The following is a 23,032-nucleotide window of genomic DNA, read 5'->3' on the forward strand; positions in this document are numbered from 1 at the left end:
TCAATTAAGAAAAACCAATATGGCTGCCAAGCAATTTTCAAAAGAAAATAGCTCAAGAAAAGCACAAGAAGACCCTAAAAAGCGACTAAGGCTAACTCCCAAACTTCCCAAAAAACGCTTTTAAGGACCCCCAAATCGCTGTGACAAACTGTCAGCTCTATATTTACTGTGAAATGAGGTGATGTGCATTGCTGCAATGGAAGCTGAAACAGCTAACAGGGAGATCCTCTGGACTGCTGGTCTTTTGACTGCTCCACCAGCCCGATACCAATGGCTGGAGACCTCTGCCACCACCAGACACTCGCATGGATATGACTTGGCCGAGGGACGCAGTTGGCTCCAAGCGGGGGCACACCTCCACAGAGTCACGCAGCCTGTGCAAAGGCCCACTAGTGAACGAACCTGGGGCGAGCCAGGTTCCAAGGGAACGGTCCCCGATGTGCAGGCTGTAACCCCCTGAAAACAGACTTTACACAAAGTCTGTCATCTCCTGCAGCCAGAGCAGTCCCTTTGGGGAACATCTGCAGCACAAGGGCAGAATTTGCGAAGAAAGCTACTGAAGTTAAAGAAAAATAAACACGAGCAGAAAAGACAAGCTCCTGCAGTCTGGCTTGTAGGAAAAAACTGGATTCCTGGAGGGCAGTCCTGAGGTAAGAGGGGAAGGGCTCAAGACTCTGTATAATGAGCTCCCTACAAGCTGTCTGGCAAACATAGGAAAATAGGCCACTAGTCCAGGAACAGAGTGGGATTGTACAAGAATATCAGGCTCTACATGAGGTTATAGAATATTACATTACATTAGTGATTTCTATTTCGCCTATATCTTGCGGTTCAAGGCGGATTACAAAATAAGTTATCTGGCCATTTGCAGAGGAATTGAAGAGAAGAGCAAGTTGGGATGAGTATAATTTATGTTGTTGTGTTGCGATTGATTGTATTTAAGTTGAAGTTAGCCGTTTTATTTGCAGTTTAACATTATGGACAAGTTCCTGTGGAAAAGTCCATAGACACGGGAGAAGCCACTGCTTGCCCTGGATCGGTAGCATGGAATCTTGTTACTCTCTGGGATTCCAGAATCTTGCTAGTCTTTGAGATTCTGGATGGAATGTTGCTACTCTTTGGGATTCTAGAATCTTGTTACTCTCTGGGATTCCGGAATCTTGCTAGTCTTTGAGATTCTGGATGGAATGTTGCTACTCTTTGGGATTCTAGAATCTTGTTACTCTCTGGGATTCCGGAATCTTGCTAGTCTTTGAGATTCTGGATGGAATGTTGCTACTCTTTGGGATTCTAGAATCTTGTTACTCTCTGGGATTCCGGAATCTTGCTAGTCTTTGAGATTCTGGATGGAATGTTGCTACTCTTTGGGATTCTAGAATCTTGTTACTCCTTGGGTTTTAGCCAGATACTAGGGACCTGGATTGGCCACCATGAGGACAGGCTACTGGGCTAGATGGACCACTGGTCTGACCCTGTATGTTTTATTGCATACTGCCTAGATTTGTAGATAGTACGCTACACATTTTTTAATAAATAAAAATGAATAAAAGATATCAGCACCTGGGGAAAGAAAGCTAGATAACATGCAATGATTCTGAAGCCATCAAGAGTCTTGAACCCTCCTGGACATACACAGAGAAGACCAAAACCAACATTCTTTGTTTTGCCCAACCCTTACCCCTTGTCATTCTGAGCCTCTTTCACTGGTTTCTTGCTCTGTTTGTCTTTACTCTTTAAATACTCCTTCAGCTTCTCAGCCCGGTCCAGATATTGCATACACTTTGCTCGAATACTCTCCTTTGCTTTGTCACTGTGAGCTTCATCTGCATTTAGAAACAGGAGAAGAGTGTGAGGAAAAGTCTGTGCTGTGTCACATCAAGAGCAAAGGTGAAAATCTCTTACAAATGTCTGGAGGAGATGTGCATGGAGCATCTGGAAAGTCCAGATTTTTGTTTTAACCCAGAGTAGTGATTAAAAACCAGATTTTAATTTAAAAATTAGTTCTAAAGATAGTTTTCTATTTAAGATACAGTATAGTCCAAAAGTTATTCATAATAAAATAAGGATTAGTTTTTATATTAGGTAGCATAAGGCTGTATATTCATGCAATTTTGTTTAAAAAATTTTTGGTAATCAATTCCATTAATCCATTCATAATGTCATAGGCAACTTTTCTATCTAGAAGATATTATCACAGATGATTGGTTTTCCATTTCTCAAACTGTGACTTTATGTCTGAACAGATAACATGCTGCTCATTCACAGTAAAAATGTTATAAAATACAGAGTTGAGAAAGACATTGGCCCTAATGTTCCTTTCCTAATTGATGTACACAGAATCAACCCCTTACCTCTTAAGTGATAAGTTTATATATCTACACCAGGAATCAAGTATGAATAGGGTGAGGCAAGCAGTAAAAATTAAAGTGGAACCTTTTGAGCAGAATATTCCACAAGTCTTAGGATCTTTGTACATATAGCCTGAGATTTATCATATTATTTTCTCCTATTATGGTAAAAGACTCAGCTTGGGAATTAAGTGTTCTACCTATGGGTAAAGGCAGGCATGCGTGTAAAATGCAAACATGCAACAAAGAAATGCAAGGCCTGGTGGCCCAAATGAAACAAGCAAATTAATGGAAACGCTATTAAAAACAGACAATAGTGACATTTCTGGAATCCAGTGGATTACAGGACCCAAGACAACATGGATTTACTAGAGGCAGGTCTTGTCAGACAAATCTGATCAATTTCTTTGACTGGGTGACCAGAGATTTGGACATAGGAGATGCACAAAATGTGGTTTTAGCAAAGCCTTTGAGTGTTCCACACAGGCATCTAATAAATAAGCTGAGTGCCCTGGGGATGGGTCCCAAAGTGACACACTGGGTCAGGAATTGGTTGAGTGGAAGGCGACAGAGGGTAGTGGTCAACGGAGATCCTCTGAGGAAAAGGATGTTACCAGTGATGTGCCTCAAGGTTTGATTCTTGGGCCAGTTCTTAACATTTTTGTAAGTGATATTGCTGAAGGGCTGTCGGATAAGATTTGCCTCTTTGCGGATGATATCAAAATCTACAATAGAGTAGAGCCGACACCCCTGATGGTGTGAACAACATGAGAAAGGACCTAGCGAAGCTTGAAGAATGGTCTGAAATTTGACAGCTAAGATCTAATTGTAAGAAATGCAAGGTCAGGTATTTGGGCTGCAAAAACTGGAGGGAATGGTACAGTTAAGGGGTGAAGAACTTTTGTGCACGAAAGAGCAGTGGGGACTTCGGTATGATAGTATATGATGATCTTAAGGTGGCCAAATAGGTTGAAAAGGCAACAGTGAAAGCTAGAAGGATGCTTAGGTACATAGGGAGAGGTATGCCCAGTAAGAAAAAGAAAGTATTGATGCCCCTGTATAAGACTCTGGCGAGACCTCATTTAGAATGTTGTGTGCAATTCCGGAGTCCACACTTTCAAAAAGATATAGATAGGATGGAGTTGGTTCGGAGGAAGGCTACTAAAATGGTCTGTGGTCTTCATCATAAGGCAGATGGGGACAGACTTAAAGATCTCAATATTTACACCTTGGAGGAAAGGGGGGGGGAGGGGAGATATGATAGAGACATTTAAATACCTGCATGGCATACATGCACAGGAGGGCATTCCAGGCATCCATCACCCTCTCCGTGAAAAATAACTTCCTAATATTACTCCTAAGTCTACCACCCTGCAACCTCAATATATCTCCTCTAGTTTTACTATTTTCTTTTCTCTGGAAAAGATTTGGTTAAATGTCTGTATCTTATCTCCCTTGTCCCTCCTGTCCTCTAGATTATATATATTCAGGTCTTCCAGTCTCTCCTTGTACTTCTTTTGATGCAAACCTCCTACCATCTTTGTTGTCTTTCGTTGGACTGCTTCAAGCCTTCTTATATCCTTTGCCAGATATAGCCTCCAAAACTGAATACAATATTCCAAGTGGGGCCTCACCAATGACCTGTACAGGGGCATCAACACCTCCTTTCTTCTACTGATTTTGTCTCTCTTCCTTCTGGCTACAGCCACCGCCTTGTCACATAATTTCTGAACTTTCAGATCCTCAGACACTATCCCTCCAAGGTCCCTCTTCCCTTCAGTGCATATCAGCCTCTCACCTCCCAGCACATATAGTTTCCTTGGATTTCTACTCCCCAAATGCATCACTATGCACTTCATTGCACTGAATTTTAGTTGCCAGGTATTAGACCATTACTCTAACTTTTGTTAATCATTTTTCATGTTTTCTACTCCCTCCATGGTGTCTAATCTATTACAAATCTTGGTATCATCTGCAAAAAGGCAAACCTTACCTTCTAACCCTTCAGCAATGTCACTCACAAATAAATTGAACAGAATTGGCCCCAGCACCGATCCCTGAGGCACTCCAATACTTACTCTTTCTTCCACCGAGCAAGTTCCATTAACATTCTGACATCTGTCCGTTAACCAGTTTCTAATCCAGTTCACAACTTTGGGTCCTAAATTCAGCCCATCAAGTTTATTCAGGAGTCTCCTATGAGGAACTGTGTCAAAGGCTTTGCTGAGATTTAAGTAAATTACATCTAGCGCACGTCCTCTATCCAATTCTCTGGTCGCCCAGTCAAAGAATTCAGTCAGATTTGTTTGGCAAAATTTACCTTTAGTAAACCCATGTTGCTTTTGAGGAGTTACTTGAGGCACAGCAGAAGACTATTTTCTTCAGGGCTTGCTGGAGTTACAGCCACCCAAGAACTTGTCTTTTGTGTTGCAGCATTGGCAAAGAGATCTGAAGAGGGATCTGCAGGTCAATCCTGTTGGGGGCCGTTAAAGGTATGCCGGCAGTTGTGGGCAGTGCAAAGTTGTAGGAGTGTCATTACCATACCTTGTTGAGGGCTTATGTCCCCCAATGTCAAGCTTATTACATGGGGAGGGGGGCACTCAACTTTGTATAAAATGCCATTTGGAAGTGAAATCTTATTTCCATAGTCTGTGGGCTTGTACCCTCATACAGGGTTTCTGGAGAGCTATCGCTACCTTTTTGCATAGTACGGTCAGTGTATCTGAGTTCAGCATGCTGTTTTGTTATTTCCCCTTATTGCAAATGGAGAAACTGTTTTTGAGTAAATGCTATATTGTGGGTAAAAAATTATATTATGAGGGTTCAGGCAGGAGAGTCAAAAGCCTTCCAGTGTTCCCAGTTTGAACTGATGCTGGGGGCACCAGTGCATAGGGGATGTATTTCAGCTCTGTACCGAATGTTACATGTGGACAAGAATCAGAAGACCTCCTATATGAAGGCATGGGAGGGGGACCTGGGGATCACTTACTCTGGGGAGGAAAGCAATGTTACTTACTGTAACAGTTGTTATCCAGGGACAGCAGGCAGCTATTCTCACTAGTGGGTGATGTCATCCGACAGAGCCCCGATACGGACGTCTCACAAGCATGTCTTGCTTGAAGAAACTCAGAAGTTTCGAGATGCCCGCACCGCGCATGCGCCAGATGCTCCGGGCGTGTCTCCTCAGTTCAGGTAGCTAGCCGAGAAGCCAACCCAGGGGAGGTGGTGGGACGTGAGAATAGCTGCCTGCTGTCCCTGGATAACAACTGTTACGGTAAGTAACATTGCTTTATCCCAGGACAAGCAGGCAGGTATTCTCACTAGTGGGTGACCTCCAAGCTAACCTCAATGGGATGGTGGGAGAGTTGGCAACTTAGGAGAATAAATTTTGTAACACTGTTTGGCCAAACTGTCCATCCCGTCTGGAGAAAGCATCCAGACAATAATGAGAGGTGAATGTATGAACCGAGGACCAAGTGGCAGCCTTACAAATCTCCTCAATCAGTGTCGATCTGAGGAAGACTACAGAGGCTGCCATTGCTCTGACCTTATGGGCTGTGACCTTACAGGGAAGGGGTAATCCAGCCTGGGCATAGCAAAAAGAGATACAAGCCGCCATCCAGTTGGAGATGGTGTGCTTCGATACAGGTCGTCCCAACTTGTTTGGATCAAAGGAGACGAATAGTTGAGGAGCAGTTCTGTGTGGTTTGGTGCGATCCAGGTAGAAAGCCAAAGCACGTTTACAGTCCAGAGTATGAAGAGCTGATTCTCCAGGATGAGAATGAGGCTTCGGAAAAAACACTGGAAGCACAATAGATTGGTTGAGATGAAATTCAGAGACCACCTTAGGCAGGAATTTCGGATGAGTGCGGAGGACCACCTTGTCATGATGGAATACTGTGAAAGGAGGATCCGCCACCAAGGCCTGAAGCTCACTGACCCTGTGAGCAGACGTGAGGGCCACCAGAAAAACCACTTTCCAGGTGAGATACTTAAGTGGAGTCTTGTTGAGAGGCTCAAAAGGAGGCTTCATAAGCTGAGAAAGGACAACATTGAGATCCCAAACCACTAGAGGAGGTTTGAGAGGAGGATTGACATGGAACAGTCCCTTCATAAATATGGAAACCACAGGGTGAGCAGAGAGAGGTTTCCCTTGTAGAGGCTGATGGAAAGCCGCAATAGCACTCAGATGGACTCGGATAGATGTAGACTTGAGACCAGACTGAGACAGGTGTAGAAGATAGTCCAATACAGAAGATAGGGAGGCTCGCTGAGGCTCCTTGAAATTGGAAACACACCAGGAAGAAAATCTAGTCCATTTCTGGGAGTAGCATTGACGAGTAGCAGGCTTCCGGGAAGCCTCTAAGACAGTGATGGCTAACCTTTTTGAGCCCGAGTGCCCAAACTGCCGCACAAAACCAAAGAATTTCCTCAAAGTGCCAGCACGTCAATTAAACCTTAATAACAAGATTTTAGTATCTAAAAACTCTTTATAAAGTTGCCTGAACTATGTAACATCATTTTTAAAGGTTGAAATCTTTGTATTGTCAGAGAATCAATTTGATTCACAATCCTTTGGTTTTCATTTCAATTTATTGGCAATTTATAATGTTTTAATGATTTCATTCAATTTAATGAATTTAGGAAGAATTTGATTCAGTTACACAATATATTTTAAATGTATTATTCACATAACATGTCAAATGTATCCTGAGTAAAAAAAAAAGATAAACTTCTTAAAACTGTTAACTGTGTCAAGACTCGGTGTGTATTCCCAAAGAGTCTATACATGTTTTTTTGTAAAATTTACAATCAAATTAGAAAATAGTTAAATCATTACATTTCTAATAATATGATGTAAAGAAAACAAAAGAGCTTTCAATTAAACCAACTGTTTTTATTGGAAATTCCAGATTGGAATACAACAGGGCCATGTAAAGTCCCTTTTTTAAATAACATCTTTAAATAATATTTAAATAACTTAGAAAGTGTCTTAACTGCAAACTGAAAACTGCTTCATGTAAACATATGCATTGGGCATGCTCTGAAAAAAATTAATGTGATTTTTGTTGTTGCATGCATGCTGATAACTTGTCAATCCTTGGCTCATAGTGCGTTAATTTCAGAGCAACACATGCAGCACTCATGTCATCCATTAATCTGTTTCTAGCATCAGATTTTATATGATTCAAAGCCGAAAACAGCTGCTCACAAGCATAGGATGACCCAAACAAAGTAAGAAGAGCAATCCCAAGTGCTTTCATGGACTTAAAATTGTCTGGCAGAGAATTCCACGCTTTTAGGATTTCATTTTCAGAACTGCTAGCAGTGATTTCATTTGTCACCCTTCACACTCAATACGTTCATTGAATTTACTTTTCCAGATAGAGCTTTCTTGAAATTCCAGTAGCTCCATTTCCAAATTTTGAATATCCAACCACTGTAAGCAGGAAAGATCAAGATCTTCAAATGTGGACTTTTCTGGGGAAGTTATAAATGAAAGGGTTGTCTCCATCTTACGGAACTGAGAAAATCTTTTACTAAAATTCTCCTTTGCTTCGGCTACAATGGTGGAATATGCTTTGTGGATTTCCTGGTGTTTTTTATGACTGTCCACAAATGTTGTAGAATTATCCAAATGTATTTTTAGGTTGGGAAAATATTTTAGCTGTCCACTCTAAGGTCTTTTTCAAAAACATGTAATTTTCTCTCAAAAGCTTTAATGTCACTAAACATGCTTTCTGCTGTTTTTCCCATGCCTTGTAATCTTTTGTTTAGTACATTAAAGTGGTTAGTAAAATCTGTAAAGAACATGAGGTTGGTAAGCCAGGCCATGTTGGTGAGTTGAGGATAGTCTTCCCCCTTTTCGTTCATAAATAACCTAACTTCTTCCAAGCAGGCCACAAATCTCTCTAACACTCGTCCTCTGCTCAACCACCGGACATTATTGTACATCAGTAAAGTGTTATATTGTGCCTGAACCTCATCAAGAAGGGCTTGAAATTGTCGAAAATTAAGAGCACGTGCCATGATGAAGTTCACCATTTTTGTTACATCTTTGAGGACATCGTCAAGTTTTTTGCTGCTTTCTTTGGCACAGAGAGCCTCTTGATGTATTATGCAGTGAAATTGAATCAGTGGATGTTTTGCTTCCTTAGCAAAGAAATGAATGAATCCTGATGTTGTCCCCACCATGCTAGGTGCTCCATCGCTAGTAACTGAAACCACTTTTTCTGGACTTATGTCTAGTGATGAAAAAGCCTCCATCACAGCATTGTGGATATCTATCCCTTGTGTTCTTCCAGGCAAAGACAGCAGTTTTACCAGCTCTTCTCTCATGATGTCACCAGTAGCATAACGCAAAATGAGCGCTAGTCTTGCATGGTTAGTAATATCTGTACTTTCATCCAAGCACATGGAGTAGAAGGGTGCTTTTTGTAAGTCGCAAGTAAGCTGTTGATTAACATCAGCAGCCATTCGCAGAGCCCTATCTTTTGCAGTATTTCTGCTTAGCGGCATCTCAGAGATGCGCTGCACAATTTTATCCTTGTTTTGGAAATCATGGAAGAGTGAATTACTCCCAGCCAAAATTGCCTTTTTGATAAAATCTCCATCAGAGAGGGGCTTACCATGTTTTGCCATGCACAGTGAAATTTGAAAGCTGGCAACTGTAAGATGATTAGTTTTTGAAAGATAGTTGCTAAAACTAAGAGACTGGGAGTGATATTTCTTTAATTTTCCTACAAGGAACTCTTTTCTTTGAGCTAAACCAAGTTCAGCAACACTGTTATGGTTGGTCTCAAAGTGACGTTTGACACTTGATGTGCAAGACACAACACTTTCATTACACATAATACACAATGCTTTCCCACTGCATTCAATCACTCCATATGTCTCTGTCCAGGCCTCTTGGAATGGTCTTCCACTATCTGTTTTTGCTTTTTTTGCTGTACTCATTTTCTTTGTTCAAGACTTCAAGTCTACAAAAAGATAAAATTTGTATAATAAAAAAAATCTAATGAAGTGCTGTATACAAATCCGTCCCCATAAAAAAAATATGTGATTGGGGAATTTTACTAATTGTAGACATCCGTTTTGGTCAAAAAATATACTGTCCGGGTGAAAACCGGACTTGTGCAACCTGAGTGTATGGGAAAAGGACTTTTATTTTTCATTATTGGAGCCTTTGTTATTTTATTATGATGTTTACAAAAGCACTGTGAAGGGCCACATATACACTTTACTGTTTTTTGCTATATTGAGTTTTCCATAAGGTACAGCGCAGAGGATTAGTGTGTTGGTTTGTCACAGAGAGCCCAGCCCTCCTCTCAGCTTACTGAACTTCTCTATGCAATCATCATAAGCAGCTTTTTTATTTCCTCGAATTTAGCATGTCCCCCATGGAAGATACAGAGGTTTTTACAGAGGAACACATTATTAGACACATTAACATCCCCCCATATCCTCACCTCTCTAGCATGGGAGCACTAGGAACTGTTCCTGATTACAGATGTCACATGTGGAGTCACACTACAGCCTCCCTGAGTTCCTGTGACAGACTCAGTGTGAAGCTTCTCTTCCTCCCCCCACTTCCCCCTCACACACTGCCTGGCTCATAGGATACTAAGGGGAAGACAGGCAGGCTAAACATCCACTCACAGGACTGCAGCCATCACAGGAGGATGGGCCGCGGCCCACCGGGACAATGCCCGGTCCTCCCAATGGCCAGTCCGGCCCTGTTGCCAGGTGAGCTGCAAAGCAGACACCGGCACACTCGCCTCCTGCCGCGCCGCATATCTTAATTGCGGACTAGAGAGTTGCGTGGGGACAGAAATCCCACCCGTCCCTGCCAAAGTCTCACCCGTCCCCGTGAGGAATCCCTCCGTCCCCACCCGTCCCCGCAAGGAATGTCCTCCGTCCCCGCGAGGAATCCCCTCCGTCCCCACCCGTCCCCGCGAGGAATGTCCTCCGTCCCCGCCCGTCCCCGTGAGGAATCCCCTCCGTCCCCGCCCGTCCCTATAAACTTCAGAAATAGTTATTTCATTTAATTATGCTACTGAATTAAAGGCTCTGGTAGAAACCCATTTACAAATAAGCAAAAAGACTTTATTAATTTGGAAATATTAATTGGGAAGAATACACACTTTGTAAACGGGTTTCTACCAGAGCCTCTTTTGTTTATAAATTTTTATCAACACAACTAATATACTACTTTATCCTGAAGCAAAAAAAAAAGAAAAAAAGAAATAGAATTCTTTTCCTACCTTTGTTGCCTGGTTTCTGCTTTCCTCATGTTCTCATTCAGTTCCTTCCATCCACTGTCTCTCTTCCTTCTGCGTCTTCCATTTGCTCTGTTACTGTGCCTCTCCCTTTCTCCCCCCTTCCAAATTGGTCTGGCACCCATCTTCTTCCCTCCGCTCCCCCCATAGTCTGGCATCTCTGTCTTCTTCCCTGCCAGCGTCTTCTCCCCACTCTCTCTTCCCCATTTCCTTTCAGCGTCCTTTTCCCCCCCCATCTTCCCCATGTCCTGTCAGCGTCCTTCTCCCCCCTCTGTCTTCCCCATGGCCTTTCAGCGTCCTTCTCCACCCCCCCCCCCCCGTCTTCCCCATGGCCTTTCAGCGTCCTTCTCCACCCCCCCCATCTTCCCCATGTCCTTTCAGCGTCCTTCTCCCCCCCCGTCTTCCCCATGTCCTGTCAGCGTCCTTCTCCCCCTTCTGTCTTCCACAAATGCTTTCAGTGTCCTTCCCCCCCACCCCGTCTTCCCCATGGCCTTTCAGCGTCCTTCTCCACCCCTTTGTCTTCCCCAGTGCTTTCAGCGTCCTTCTCCCCCCTCCTTCTCTCCCGCCCCGGGTGCAGCACAGCCGGTCAGGTCCCCTTACTTTTGTGGGGCTTCCCCGACTGACAGACCGACAACAGCCCCGGTCTGACAAACCTCCCTGCCCTTAACCGCGAATCTAAATTTCCTTCTTACAGCTGCTGTAAGAAGGTAATTTAGATTCGCGGTTAAGGGCAGGGAGGTTTGTCGGACCAGGGCTGTTGTCGGTCGGTCGGGTTAGCGCCACAAAAGTAAGGGGACCTGGCCGGCTGTGCTGCACCCGGGGCAGGGGCGGACCGCCCCCCTCCCTTGGTAGCCACTCGAGCCGCGAGGCTACTCCTCCTTACCTACCCTGCCTGCAGCACAGAGCCGAACGGAAGTCTTCCCGACGTCAGCGCTGACGTCGGGAAGACTTCCGTTCGGCTCTGTGCTGCAAGCAGAGCAAGTAGGGAGAAAAGCCTCGCGACTTAGTACATCCAGCCCCGCAGGAACCCCGCGACCCTCGGAGACGTCCCCACGGGATTCCCGCGACCCTAGGAGGCGTCCCGTGCAGCTCTCTATTGCGGACCTTCCCGCGTGCCAGCTGCAAGGCCTCCGCGTGCCACAGCTGGCACGTGTGCCATAGGTTCGCCATCGCTGCTCTAAGATATCCCTCACCGCCTGGGAAAATTGGTGAGGAGTTACGTTGAGAGGAACCAAGCTGTCAGGTGGAGAGACTGCAGGTTGGGATGAAGCAGTGATCCCTGATGCTGAGTAAGTAGTGAAGGAAACACTGGAAGAAGGACCGGCTCCCTGCTGCTGAGTTGAAGTAGAAGGGAGAACCACGGTTGTCTGGGCCACCGAGGAGCTATTAGAATCATGGTGGCATGGTCGGATCTCAACTTGACTAGAGTCTTTTGAATGAGAGGAAATGGAGGAAACGCATATAGAAAGCGATTCCCCCAATCCAGCAGAAATGCATCTGCCTCGAGGCAATGAGGAGTGTAGATCCTGGAGCAAAACTGAGTTTGAAGTTGTGGGGAGCCGCAAAGTGGTCTATCTGAGGCGTCCCCCACTGGGCAAAGATCTGATGAAGGGGGGTGGAATGGAGAGACCATTCGTGAGGCTGGAGTAGACGACTCAAGTTGTCTGCCAAGATATTGTCCTTCCCCTGAATGTAGACAGCTTTGAGGAAGGCGTTGTGGCGAACCGCCCAATCCCAGACTCGGAGAGCTTCCTGGCAGAGGGAGGCCGAGCCCGTGCCCCCCTGCTTGTTGACATAATACATGGCGACCTGATTGTCTGTGCGAATGAGGACCACCATGTCGTGAAGCAGATGTTGAAAAGCTTGAAGAGCATAGAAGATGGCTCTGAGCTCCAGAAGATTGATTTGATGGAGTCGGTCCGCACTGGTCCAGAATCCCTGAGTGCGAAGCCCATCCAGATGAGCCCCCCAGGCATAGGTCGAGGAATCGGTTGTGAGAACCTTCTGGTGGGGAGGAGTGTGAAACAGCAAACCTCTGGATAGATTCGAAGAGGTCATCCACCAAAGCAGAGACTGCCGAAGAGCATGAGTGACTATGATGTGTCGAGTCAACGGGTCTGACACCTGAGTCCATTGAGAATCCAGGGTCCACTGAGGAATTCTGAGATGGAGTCTGGCAAAAGGCGTCACATGAACTGTAGAGGCCATGTGGCCCAGGAGGACCATCATGTGTCTCGCTGAGATGGACTGGCGAGAAGACACAGACTGGCAGAGAAGAAGAAGAGCATCCATACGCTGAGGAGGAAGGAATGCTCGGAGTCGAATGGTATCCAGGACCGCCCCGATGAAGGGGAGAGACTGGGTAGGCTGTAGATGAGATTTGGCGAAGTTGATCTCGAGGCCCAGACTCTGCAGGAAGCAAATCGTAGCCAGGGTCGCCGAAATGACCTCTGGAGCTGAGGGGGCCTTGATGAGCCAGTCGTCGAGGTAGGGAAACACCTGAAGACCCCTGTTCCGGAGTGCAGCGGCCACCACCACCAGACACTTTGTGAAAACTCTGGGAGACGAGGACAGGCCGAATGGAAGCACTCGATACTGCAGATGCAGATGTTCCACCCGAAATCTGAGGAACCTGCGGGAGGCCGGATGAATGGGAATGTGAGTGTAGGCCTCCTTGAGATCCAGAGAGCATAACCAGTCGTTCTGCTCGAGGAGGGGGTAGAGGGAAGCAAGGGTCGGCATGCAAAACCTTTCCTTGACTAAGAACTTGTTGAGGACCCGAAGGTCCAGAATGGGTCGCAGGTCGCCCGTCTTCTTCGGGACGAGGAAGTACCAGGAGTAAAAACCCCGGTTGTGCTGGTCCACCGGGACCAGCTCGACGGCCCGAAGCCGGAACAAAGCTTGAGCTTCCTGAAGAAGGAGGGCGGTCTGTGTCAAGTTGGAAGGATACTCTCTTGGAGGGTGGTCTGGAGGGACCCGATGGAATTGAAGAGAGTATCCTTCTCTTACAATGGAAAGGACCCAGAGGTCGGTGGTAATAGCCTCCCAGCGATGATAAAAATGGTAGAGGCGACCCCCGATGGGAAAAACAGGGAGATGCAGAACGAGGTCGGTTATGCTCCCTGGGATGGAGTCAAAAAGGCTGAGTAGCCTTGGGTGCAGCCGGCGGTTGAGGTTTCTGTTGAGCCTTCTGAGGAGGCTGCCTCTTCGCTGGTTGCCTCGCAGCCGGAGCCTGCCTTGGAGTGTAACGCCGCAGATAGATCAAGGGCGGTCTAGAAGGTCGAGACTGTTGAGGCTTGGGCTTAGGCCGAAGGATCGATTGAAAAGACTTTTCATGGTCAGAAAGCTTCTTCGTCACCGTCTCGATGGACTCGTCGAACAGATCCGTTCCCGCATAAGGCACATTGGCAAGCCTGTCCTGGAGGTTCGAGTCCATGTCAATGGTCCGAAGCCACGCCAATCGACGCATGGCCACGGAACAGGCAGCAGCACGTGCTGAAAGCTCAAAGGCATCGTACGAGGATTGCATAAGCTGGAGACGAAACTGGGAAAGCGAGGCTACCACTTCCTCGAATTCAAATCGAGCCTGAGAATCGATGTAGGGAGTAAATTTTTGAAGTACAGGCAAGAAGAACTCCAAATAAGAAGCAAAGTAAAAATTATAATTAAGAACTCGGGAAGCCATCATCGAGTTCTGGTAGATTCTCCTCCCAAACTTATCCATCATTCTGCCCTCGTGACCCGGGGGCACCGAGGCATACACCTAGGAGGGATGAGATCGCTTGAGGGAGGATTCGACCAGCAGGGATTGGTGAGAGAGTTGAGAGCCCTCGAACCCCTTGTGATGGACTGTGCTGTATCGTGCATCCAATTTGCCCGGGACTGCAGGAATAGAATAAGGTGTCTCAAAACATCTCATAAATGTCTGATCAAGCAATTTATGGAGAGGCAGTCGAAGAGACTCGGCAGGAGGGTGAGGCAAGTGCATGGTGTCGAGATACTCTTTAGAATATCGAGACCCAGTGTCCAAAGTAACATCCAAGTCATCAGCCATCTGTCAGAGAAAAGAAGAAAAAGACAACTGGTCCGCCAGTACAGGCCTCCGAGAGGGACTGGACGAAGTCGAGGCCTCAGGATCCAGAGAGACTTGGGATCGACAGGGAGAAAAAGAGGTAGACAGTTCCTCGTACTCCGGCCCCTCCGGGGGAGACATGTCCGAGGAAGAGTACCCCAGACGTGGTAGCTTCTTCTGCGGCGAAACCTCGGAATGGCGCGAGGAGTGCCGCGACGAATGCCTGGACCGATGTCCCTCACGGTGTCTGGAGGGAGAGCGAGAAGGACGATACTTCGCATGGTCCCCCGAAGCTTCCAGCGAATGAATGGGACTCGAAGCTGTAGATCGAAGAGGCTGAATGGTCGACGCTTCACGCGACGCAGCCCAGGCCTGGTATGGGGTGCGGTAGAACTCTTCCTGAGACTTGCTATGCCCAGGGCTTCGATTACCTACAGGAGGATTTCCGCCCTGTTGGCGTGGAGGCGTGATGGGCTCCAAAGGAGGCATGTCGCTGAAGGAAGCCCGCCTCGAGGGACTGGCCGCCCTACGTCGCTCCTCCTCGCCAAGTAGCGAGATCGACCGGCGAGGAGGAGGGGGCGGTCCGCCCCCCGGAATCGGTACCGGGAAGTCACCCTGGATGGAGGCGATTAACCTGGGTCCCATAGTTTGCATGAGCTCGACAAACTGAGCTTCCAAGAGGGACCGTAGCGAAGCTGATATGGAGGGATCCGCACCGAAAGGGGGGTCCTCCAGCACGGTCTTCGCGTTCTTTCGTGGTCGAGTGCTTCTGCTTGGAAGCTTTCGGCACCTTAATGACCACGGGTGGAATGGTGGAAGGCAGTACCTGAGCCAAGGAGACGGGGACAGGCACTGGTGCCGAACTCGGGGCCGAAGCCGGAGTGAACGAAGCCGGCTTTAGAAGGCCCGGAGTAGCAGGAGTAGTAGCTAGCTTCGCATGGACAGGCGAAGCGGCCGATGATGTCGAAGCCGAAGGTTCTTTAGCAGCTTCCATCTTGAACATCGACTCCCACAATAGACAGCGCCGCTTAAACGCCCACGCTGTAAGAGTGGAACAAGGCCGGCACGATTTCGGGAAATGTTCTGGACCAAGACACTGCAGACAGCGTCGATGCGGGTCCGTCAGCGAAATCGCGCGCTGGCACTTGCTACACTTTTTTAAACCGGTGATTGGCCGGGACATAGGCCGAAAAAGCTCCGCCGTGAGATCGAAGGCACGGGACCCGAGCCACGTGGCCGACCCGGCCGACTTGCCGGAAGAAAAATTTTTTTTTTTTTAAAAAAGAATAAAAACAAAGAAATACACGACAAAGAATAAAATAAACCCAAAATCGCGGTAATTAGAAGGCAAAAACGGGAATTCAGTCAGCGCAGAATTGAAGTAGAACTTCTCAGCTCCGCGGAAAGAAAAGAACTGAGGAGACACGCCCGGAGCATCGGGAGGGAAGGCACTGGCGCATGCGCGGTGCGGGCATCTCGAAACTTCTGAGTTTCTTCAAGCAAGACATGCTTGTGAGACGTCCGTATCGGGGCTCTGTGGGATGACATCACCCACTAGTGAGAATACCTGCCTGCTTGTCCTGGGATAATGGGAGCAGATTGCCTTGAGGATTCATCATGTGGCGGTGGCCCTCAAGCTTTTGTGCGATGGTATATCACGCCAGCCTTGCTTAGTAAAATGTATACATCATGTACCGATAAATGTTGGCGAGGGTGTGGTCAAAAGGGTACATTTTTCCATATGTGATGGAGGTGTCCCAAGATCAGGGGGTATTGGGAACAGATATTTGGTTATATGGGTCAACTCCTCCAGTGCCGGGTGACAGTGGGAGCAGAAACTACTTTTCTGGAGGTGCTACCGAGGGGGGGGGGCACACTCATGATAAGTAGGCCTGTCTGGCTTTCATAGCAGCTCGGTTGGTGTTGGCTTTCCATTGGAAGAGTCCTATGGTGCTTACCTTGCTGATGAAGGAGAAAATGGGCTGGGTCTGTGAGAAATATAGACTCTCTGCTTTACTGACCTGCCGCTGGCCACAGTTTGAAGAGATCTGGGGACGATTCTTGGAAGTGGAGGAGCAGTCGCCAGCAGCTAGCTCGGGGGGATCTTCTAGTTCTGATGCTTCATCTCTCAATGTACTTGTATAATCTATCTTTTGTTTGTATGGGGATAGTTCTATAGCTGATGGGGTATCTCAGCTGTCTTGGGGGAGGGAGGATTGGGGGTAGAAAGAGCAAGAGGGTTCTAAGAGTTTTCGGGGGGGGGTGTTTATTGGGGGTTTCGGTACATTGGTACACACTATCCTTGCATTTCTACTGTTGTTCTTGTAACTGAGGTGCTCATGTAAGTCTTGATGGGTGGAGTAATGTCCACAATAATCCTGTTGTATGTGCTTGTATAACAACAAAAGGGAATGTCTTTCTTGCAGAAACAATTGATAAACTCAGGAAATGTACATACAGAATACTTACAAGAAGTAGCAGCAAAAGCTATAATAAAATGTGAACCAAAATTCAAATGTCTAGTACACAGTTTAGTCATAGACAATACTACAAATGTGTCCAAGATGAGAAGAAATTTAGAAGATCACAAAGAGAATACCAAGTTAAAAATATATGGATGCAGTGCTCATTTGCTGCACCACTTAGCCAAAGACTTCAGTGTCCCAGAAATAAAGAATAATGTTATTGAAATTGCTAAATCCTTCAGCAACAATCATTTTGCAATAGCAGCTCTGAAAAGAATGAGAGGAACCATGCCAATGCTACCACAAGATATTAGATGGAACTCTGTAGTGGATTATTTTGAGCAGTATATTAAGAACTGGCCTATTCTGATAAGTTTGAGAACATTATCAAGAGAAAATAGATGGCACTATTATGGCCCAAATCCTCAACATTGGGCTTAAGAGAAATGTTGAAGATATGCTGAGAATCATGAAACCCATTTTTGAAGCTTTAAAACAAAATGGAGAAAAATAGCTGTTTTATTGTTGATGCTGTTGAAATTTGGAAGGAAACGAGTGAATTAGAAGCATGAAAAAAACAAGATGCATTAAAAAATGGGACAAGCACCATCTGTTGTTCATTTTCTTGCAAATATTGTCAATATTTGGTACCAGGGTCAAAGCTTAAGTGCTGAAGAGGAAGAGTTAGCTATGACATGGGTATCCAGGAGTCATCCATCGGTAATGCCAACTGTAATAAACTTCAAAGGTAAAGGAGAATCATTCAAGAAACAGATTTTTGCCAATAACATAACATAGATTCTTATATACCGCAACTACCTCACGGTTCTGAGCAGTTTACAAACAAGACATACTAAGATGTTTTAAAGAAAGTCACATCAGTGAACTGGTGGAGGTCACTTATTAAGCACTTGGATTTAGAGATTGTTGAAGTAATGATTTCAGTTTTAACAGTAGTAGCTTTTTCTGCTGGCACAGAAAGAATATTCTCTCTTCCTTTGGACTCAACCATTCCAAACTGAGAAATCATTTGGGAGCCTGATAAAGCAGGAAAGCTTGCTTTTCTTTTCCAGATTATGAACAAACAAGAAGATGAAGATGAGTGAGCTACAGAAGACAGTAGTTTAAGCTTTTCATGTGTGGACCTGGCTAAGTTAATATGGCTGTTATTGTTTTAGTTAAATAAAACTATTTAAATTGTTATTAAGGTAATGATTGTTTTAGTTAAATAAAACTATTTAAATTGTTATTAAGGTCTTTGATTATTTTTCTCCTTTCAATAAAGTACAGCAGAAAAGAGCAGAGCAGAAAAATGAATGATTAACCTATTAAACTGGAGATAGATAAATAATTATGAAATTATTGCGAGGTGAACTATGTATTTTTAATAGCATACTCAAATTGTTGATTTTTTTATATAACTGTAAAGCTAATATGAAAATTTATTTTTCAAAAACTGAAACCTTCATTTGGTTGTAAATATTAAGATTATTACCAGCAAGAATTAATCTTTCTGTAAAAAATCATGATTTAAATCAAGTCTTTCTGACTAGTGATTTAAACTGATTTGATTTACCATACCAATATATTATCTCAGATATTGTATATTCACCATGGACAACCTTTAAAAAAATCTGCAATTTTACATGTCAGAACTTCCCTATTTACACTATTGTAAAACTTTGTATTCAAAATGTCCCAGTTATTGTAATTCCCCCTAATAATGTGTAGGCCTCTATACTTATAAATTGCCTTGAAGCTATTCCGGATAAGTACAATACAGAAATTGTGATTAGATTAGATCAAAATTCACCCTGCTACTACATCTTCTAAAGACCTGCGTGTGCACAGATTGAGCCCTGGAGATTTGGCAATATGGCCCTCAGTAGGGATAGGTAATTTTTCAATGAGGAGACTCACATTTAATGGCATGCAGGAAGTACTCCACCGCATGCTGATACAGCCGCAAAGCTTCTTCATAATTCTTAGCTTTGTCTTCCTCTGTGGCCTTCGTTACCAGATCAATAGCTTTCTGCAGAGATATTCAGTGAGAGAAAGATAAGCCAGCCTTACTGCCACAGAAACTCTTAACCACTTCAAAAGAAGAAAAGACTTATCCCCCTCCTATAAACCCAAAGTACTGTATTAAAAATATGCATTGGAAGATCTAATTGCAAGCCTCAGGCCTAGACTGAGCTACCAATCCACCGAGGACCCTCCAGACTACAGGAGAGGTACATACAGCTGTGACAGTGTGGGTATGGGGGTGACTGCTGTATAGTCATATAGCGAGTACTTGGCTTTCTAAAGCTGGACACCACCTAGGGGTGAATCTCTTCATAAAGGCAGTTAATAAATCCCAATAAATGTGGTCAATCTCTGCCAATCGGTGCAGAAATACTCTTTGAACACTGCCATTCCCTTCTTTGTTTTTATATTTCTTTTTCAGTCTTGTTCTCATATTTTTGGTTGCTGGTATTACTATACACTTCTCCCTTCGTATTTGCTGTAATAGAGGATTAACAGACCTGAGAATACCATTTTCATATGTTATTTGCTGTTTTCTATTAAAAACCATCGTGAATATGGTGAAACCGCAAATAACATGGTGGGAGACCTGACCTGTTCTTGAAGGACAGGCAAAACACGGTGAAGAAAGTGCTGGGAATCAGCAATTTTCTCTATGCAAGCTGATGTAATTTGAGGTGAGAAACCAGCAAGCTAAAAACCACGAACAATCAAAACCGTGACTGCTGAAATCGCAAATACGGAGGGAGAAGTGTACCTCTTTAAACTAAAACTAAAACTAAACCTTGAATTTATAAACTGGGTCATCCCCAAAACAGGAGCTCGACTCTGTTAACAGTAATTAAGAAGAAAAATACATTAAAAAAAGGGAATAAGAAGAAAAATACTATACAGAATAAAAAATCCTAGGAAACTTAATGATTTGCAAACAGAGATGTTTTCAGAGTTTTGCAAAATAGTTGGAACCTAAAGAGTGACTCTCCCACCCCCAAGTCCTCTCTTTGGTTATTTGTCCCGTCTTCAGGCTCTTCATGCAATACGACACCTATGAGAACCTCTGATAAAGATCCACTCTTTAGCTGTCCAGGCTCTATTCATGCTTCACATGCATCAAGGTGATATCTACCGTTACAATGAATTCTGATGCACATGGGGCTCTGATGAACATTTGCTTCTTGTTCTGTTTTCTTCAATTCTGGTTTAAACCAGTGGTTTTCAACTCAGTCCTAAAGGACCACCTGGCCAGCTGGGTTTTCAGGATGCCCAAATGAATATGCATGAGAGAGAGCTGCATAAAAAGGAGGTAGAGCATGCAATCTCTCTCATGCATATTCATTTGGGCATCCTGAAAACCCAGCTGGCCAGGTGGTCCCTTAGGACTGGGTTGAAAACCACTGATTTATTCTGTATTTTTTTTAATTATTTTGACCTGTTTTGTTGTAGGCTTACAAAAGACAGTTAAGAGAGTTCTCAAATAAATTGAGCTGCTTTTTACCTGTCTAGGATATATTCACGCTGCACCCACACCAGTGTGATGAGTTCCTGAGGATTTCATAGTAATTTGTTCTTCACCTGCCTAGATTATATTTGGACGGGGGTAATTTCTCCATATGGCTTAGCTTTGTGCATGCAACTAAGACCAGAGAGATGGCAAAACAATTATAAAATCCAATTTTATTCAAAATCTCAACAAGACAACACGACAAGGACCATGTTTCAACAACAACAACAAAAAATACCTATGTAAGTAACCATATACAAAACTAAAATAGCAAAGATACTTACCTTTAGCAGATATTCTCCAAGGACAGCAGGCATATAGGTGATATCAGTCTTCAGACCATGGGTCACCAACAAAAGCCTATTAGTACAGACCAGCAGTCAAGTGGCCATGTTTTATCTCAACAAGTAGGGAAACACTAGTCATTTACTTTGTATGCAGACGCCATTACAATAGGGAATATGCCATCTCCGTTAAGGTATCATTACAAGCCACCTATCTCAGACTGTCACAGCAGAAACCTTGATCCCAGGTGGCTTACCAATTTTTCCAACTCAATCTCTTTGCCACTCATGACTGTCACATGCAAGGGCTTTCTGCTCCAAACGTCTGTACCTGATCAGAATGGCCCACCTCCTACACACTTCTGTTTTCCAAGACCATCCAGAAGCTGTGCCATGAGCTTGTCAATTCTGATTTCTCTTCCTGCTCAAGCTTGCGGCAACAGACTGCATATGATTGCCCAGACCTTGTCACACAACACCACGGAACATGTCTTCAACCTAACCAGAAATGCTTTGCCCTTCAGATTCCCACTCCAACAATAGATATCCTGCTACAAGCAAGTCTTACAGTCTCAAATGGTACTAAAATACTTGTTGCACCTGTCCCAGGCATGACTCAAGACTAAATCGGTCTGGGTCCACTTTCCATGACTATAAATAAGGAACTACACTCTCCAACCAGCTTGTGCCCTCTCAGACAACCATCTCAGTGGAACCTCAACTTATCCTTCTCCTTGACTGCCTCATGGAACGACTGTTTGAACCCTTCTTCACTTTAGAACTACAGCTCCTCACCTGAAAAATTATCTTCCTCACTGGAATCACCTCTGCCAGGTGTATCAGTAAAATCCAATGCATTGGGTCTACTACCTGATTTAATTCAGTTCTTCAGTGACAAATGTTGTGCTACAAATCCACCCAATTTTCCTCCTCAAAGTTGTCTTGGAGTTCTCTCTCAACCAGTCTATTGTCCTTCCTCACCTCAAAGAAGGCATATGTGCTGCCCTCTCCATCTATATCAAAAAGACCTCAGCCAGCTCTTCCTTTTTTATGACCTGAACAACATTAGCAAGCAGGTCACTGAAGTTACTTTACTCCACTGGATCTCTCAGTGCATTTCCTTCTGCTAAGACTTATTTGCAACAACCTTGGGGATGCAGAATCCAAGGTGAGAGGAGTTAGGAGGTGAAAGCACTCTCAAAGAGGTGGGCTGACATTTATAGACAGTCCCTGCTCGGAAGAGCTTACAATCTAACTTGGACAAACAAGACATGACAGAGGGTAGGGGATGCAGAACCCGATGAGTTAGGAGTCAAAAGCGCACTCTAAGAAGTGGGCTTTTAAATGGGCCTTGAACACTACCAGAGATGGAGCCCGCCATAGGGATTCAGGCAGCTTGTTCCAAGCATATGGTACAGCAAGGCAAAAGGGATGGAGTCTGGAGTTGGCAGTTGAAGAGAAGGGCACAGATAGTAGGGACTTACCAGCATGAATAACTACTTCCTATGATTATCAAATAACCAGACCCCCATGTGCAGAAATAATGAAAGATTAATAAACAGAAACACAGAAAATTACAGCAGATAAATAAAACCACAAGACCAAGGCTGGCTCTCATACTAGGCAATTACTTAGGGCAAAAACTATAGCTATTGAGGCGGCTGAGCAGGAGTATCTCCCCTTCCCAAATACTAAAGGCCACCTACCTCATTTCCTCTCTCCTCCCTTTCCCTACCTGACCAGTAGCTCCCCTTCCTACCTACCCCTTCCTTTCAGTTTTTGTCACAGATTCTATTTAGAACGCAGAAATGTCAACAATAATGAGAAAGGTAAGGTCCCGTAGAGGCTTCAACACAATCTCTGTTAAGTCTCTTCCAGATCCTGCCCCCTTTGATGCATACTTTCTGTCGCCGTGGGAACAGGATATGGCAAAGGTAGGAAGGAGAGCTGCAGGTCAGGCATGGGCCTGATATATTGGACCACATTGGGAGGGGTAGGAAAGAGCAAAAAAATAGAGAATATGCAGGAAATTGAAGACAGAAAATATGAAGAGAC

The 23,032-nt window shown here is 44.8% G+C and overlaps 1 protein-coding gene across 2 annotated transcripts in view; it reads right to left on the reverse strand.

The window, feature by feature from the left end:
- Positions 1 to 23,032, reverse strand: part of VPS4A (vacuolar protein sorting 4 homolog A) — a 65,972-nt gene that overhangs the window by 37,871 nt on the left and 5,069 nt on the right. For both annotated transcript variants that reach the window (XM_033942021.1, XM_033942020.1), the window contains exons 2-3: positions 19,085 to 19,196; positions 1,679 to 1,823 (exon numbers count right to left, since the gene is read on the reverse strand). In XM_033942021.1, coding sequence (XP_033797912.1) covers positions 1,679 to 1,823; positions 19,085 to 19,196 — 257 coding nt within the window. The remainder of the gene's footprint in view (positions 1 to 1,678; positions 1,824 to 19,084; positions 19,197 to 23,032) is intronic.

The sequence above is a fragment of the Geotrypetes seraphini genome, chromosome 4 (assembly GCF_902459505.1).
Source record: "Geotrypetes seraphini chromosome 4, aGeoSer1.1, whole genome shotgun sequence".
Lineage (NCBI taxonomy): Eukaryota > Metazoa > Chordata > Amphibia > Gymnophiona > Dermophiidae > Geotrypetes > Geotrypetes seraphini.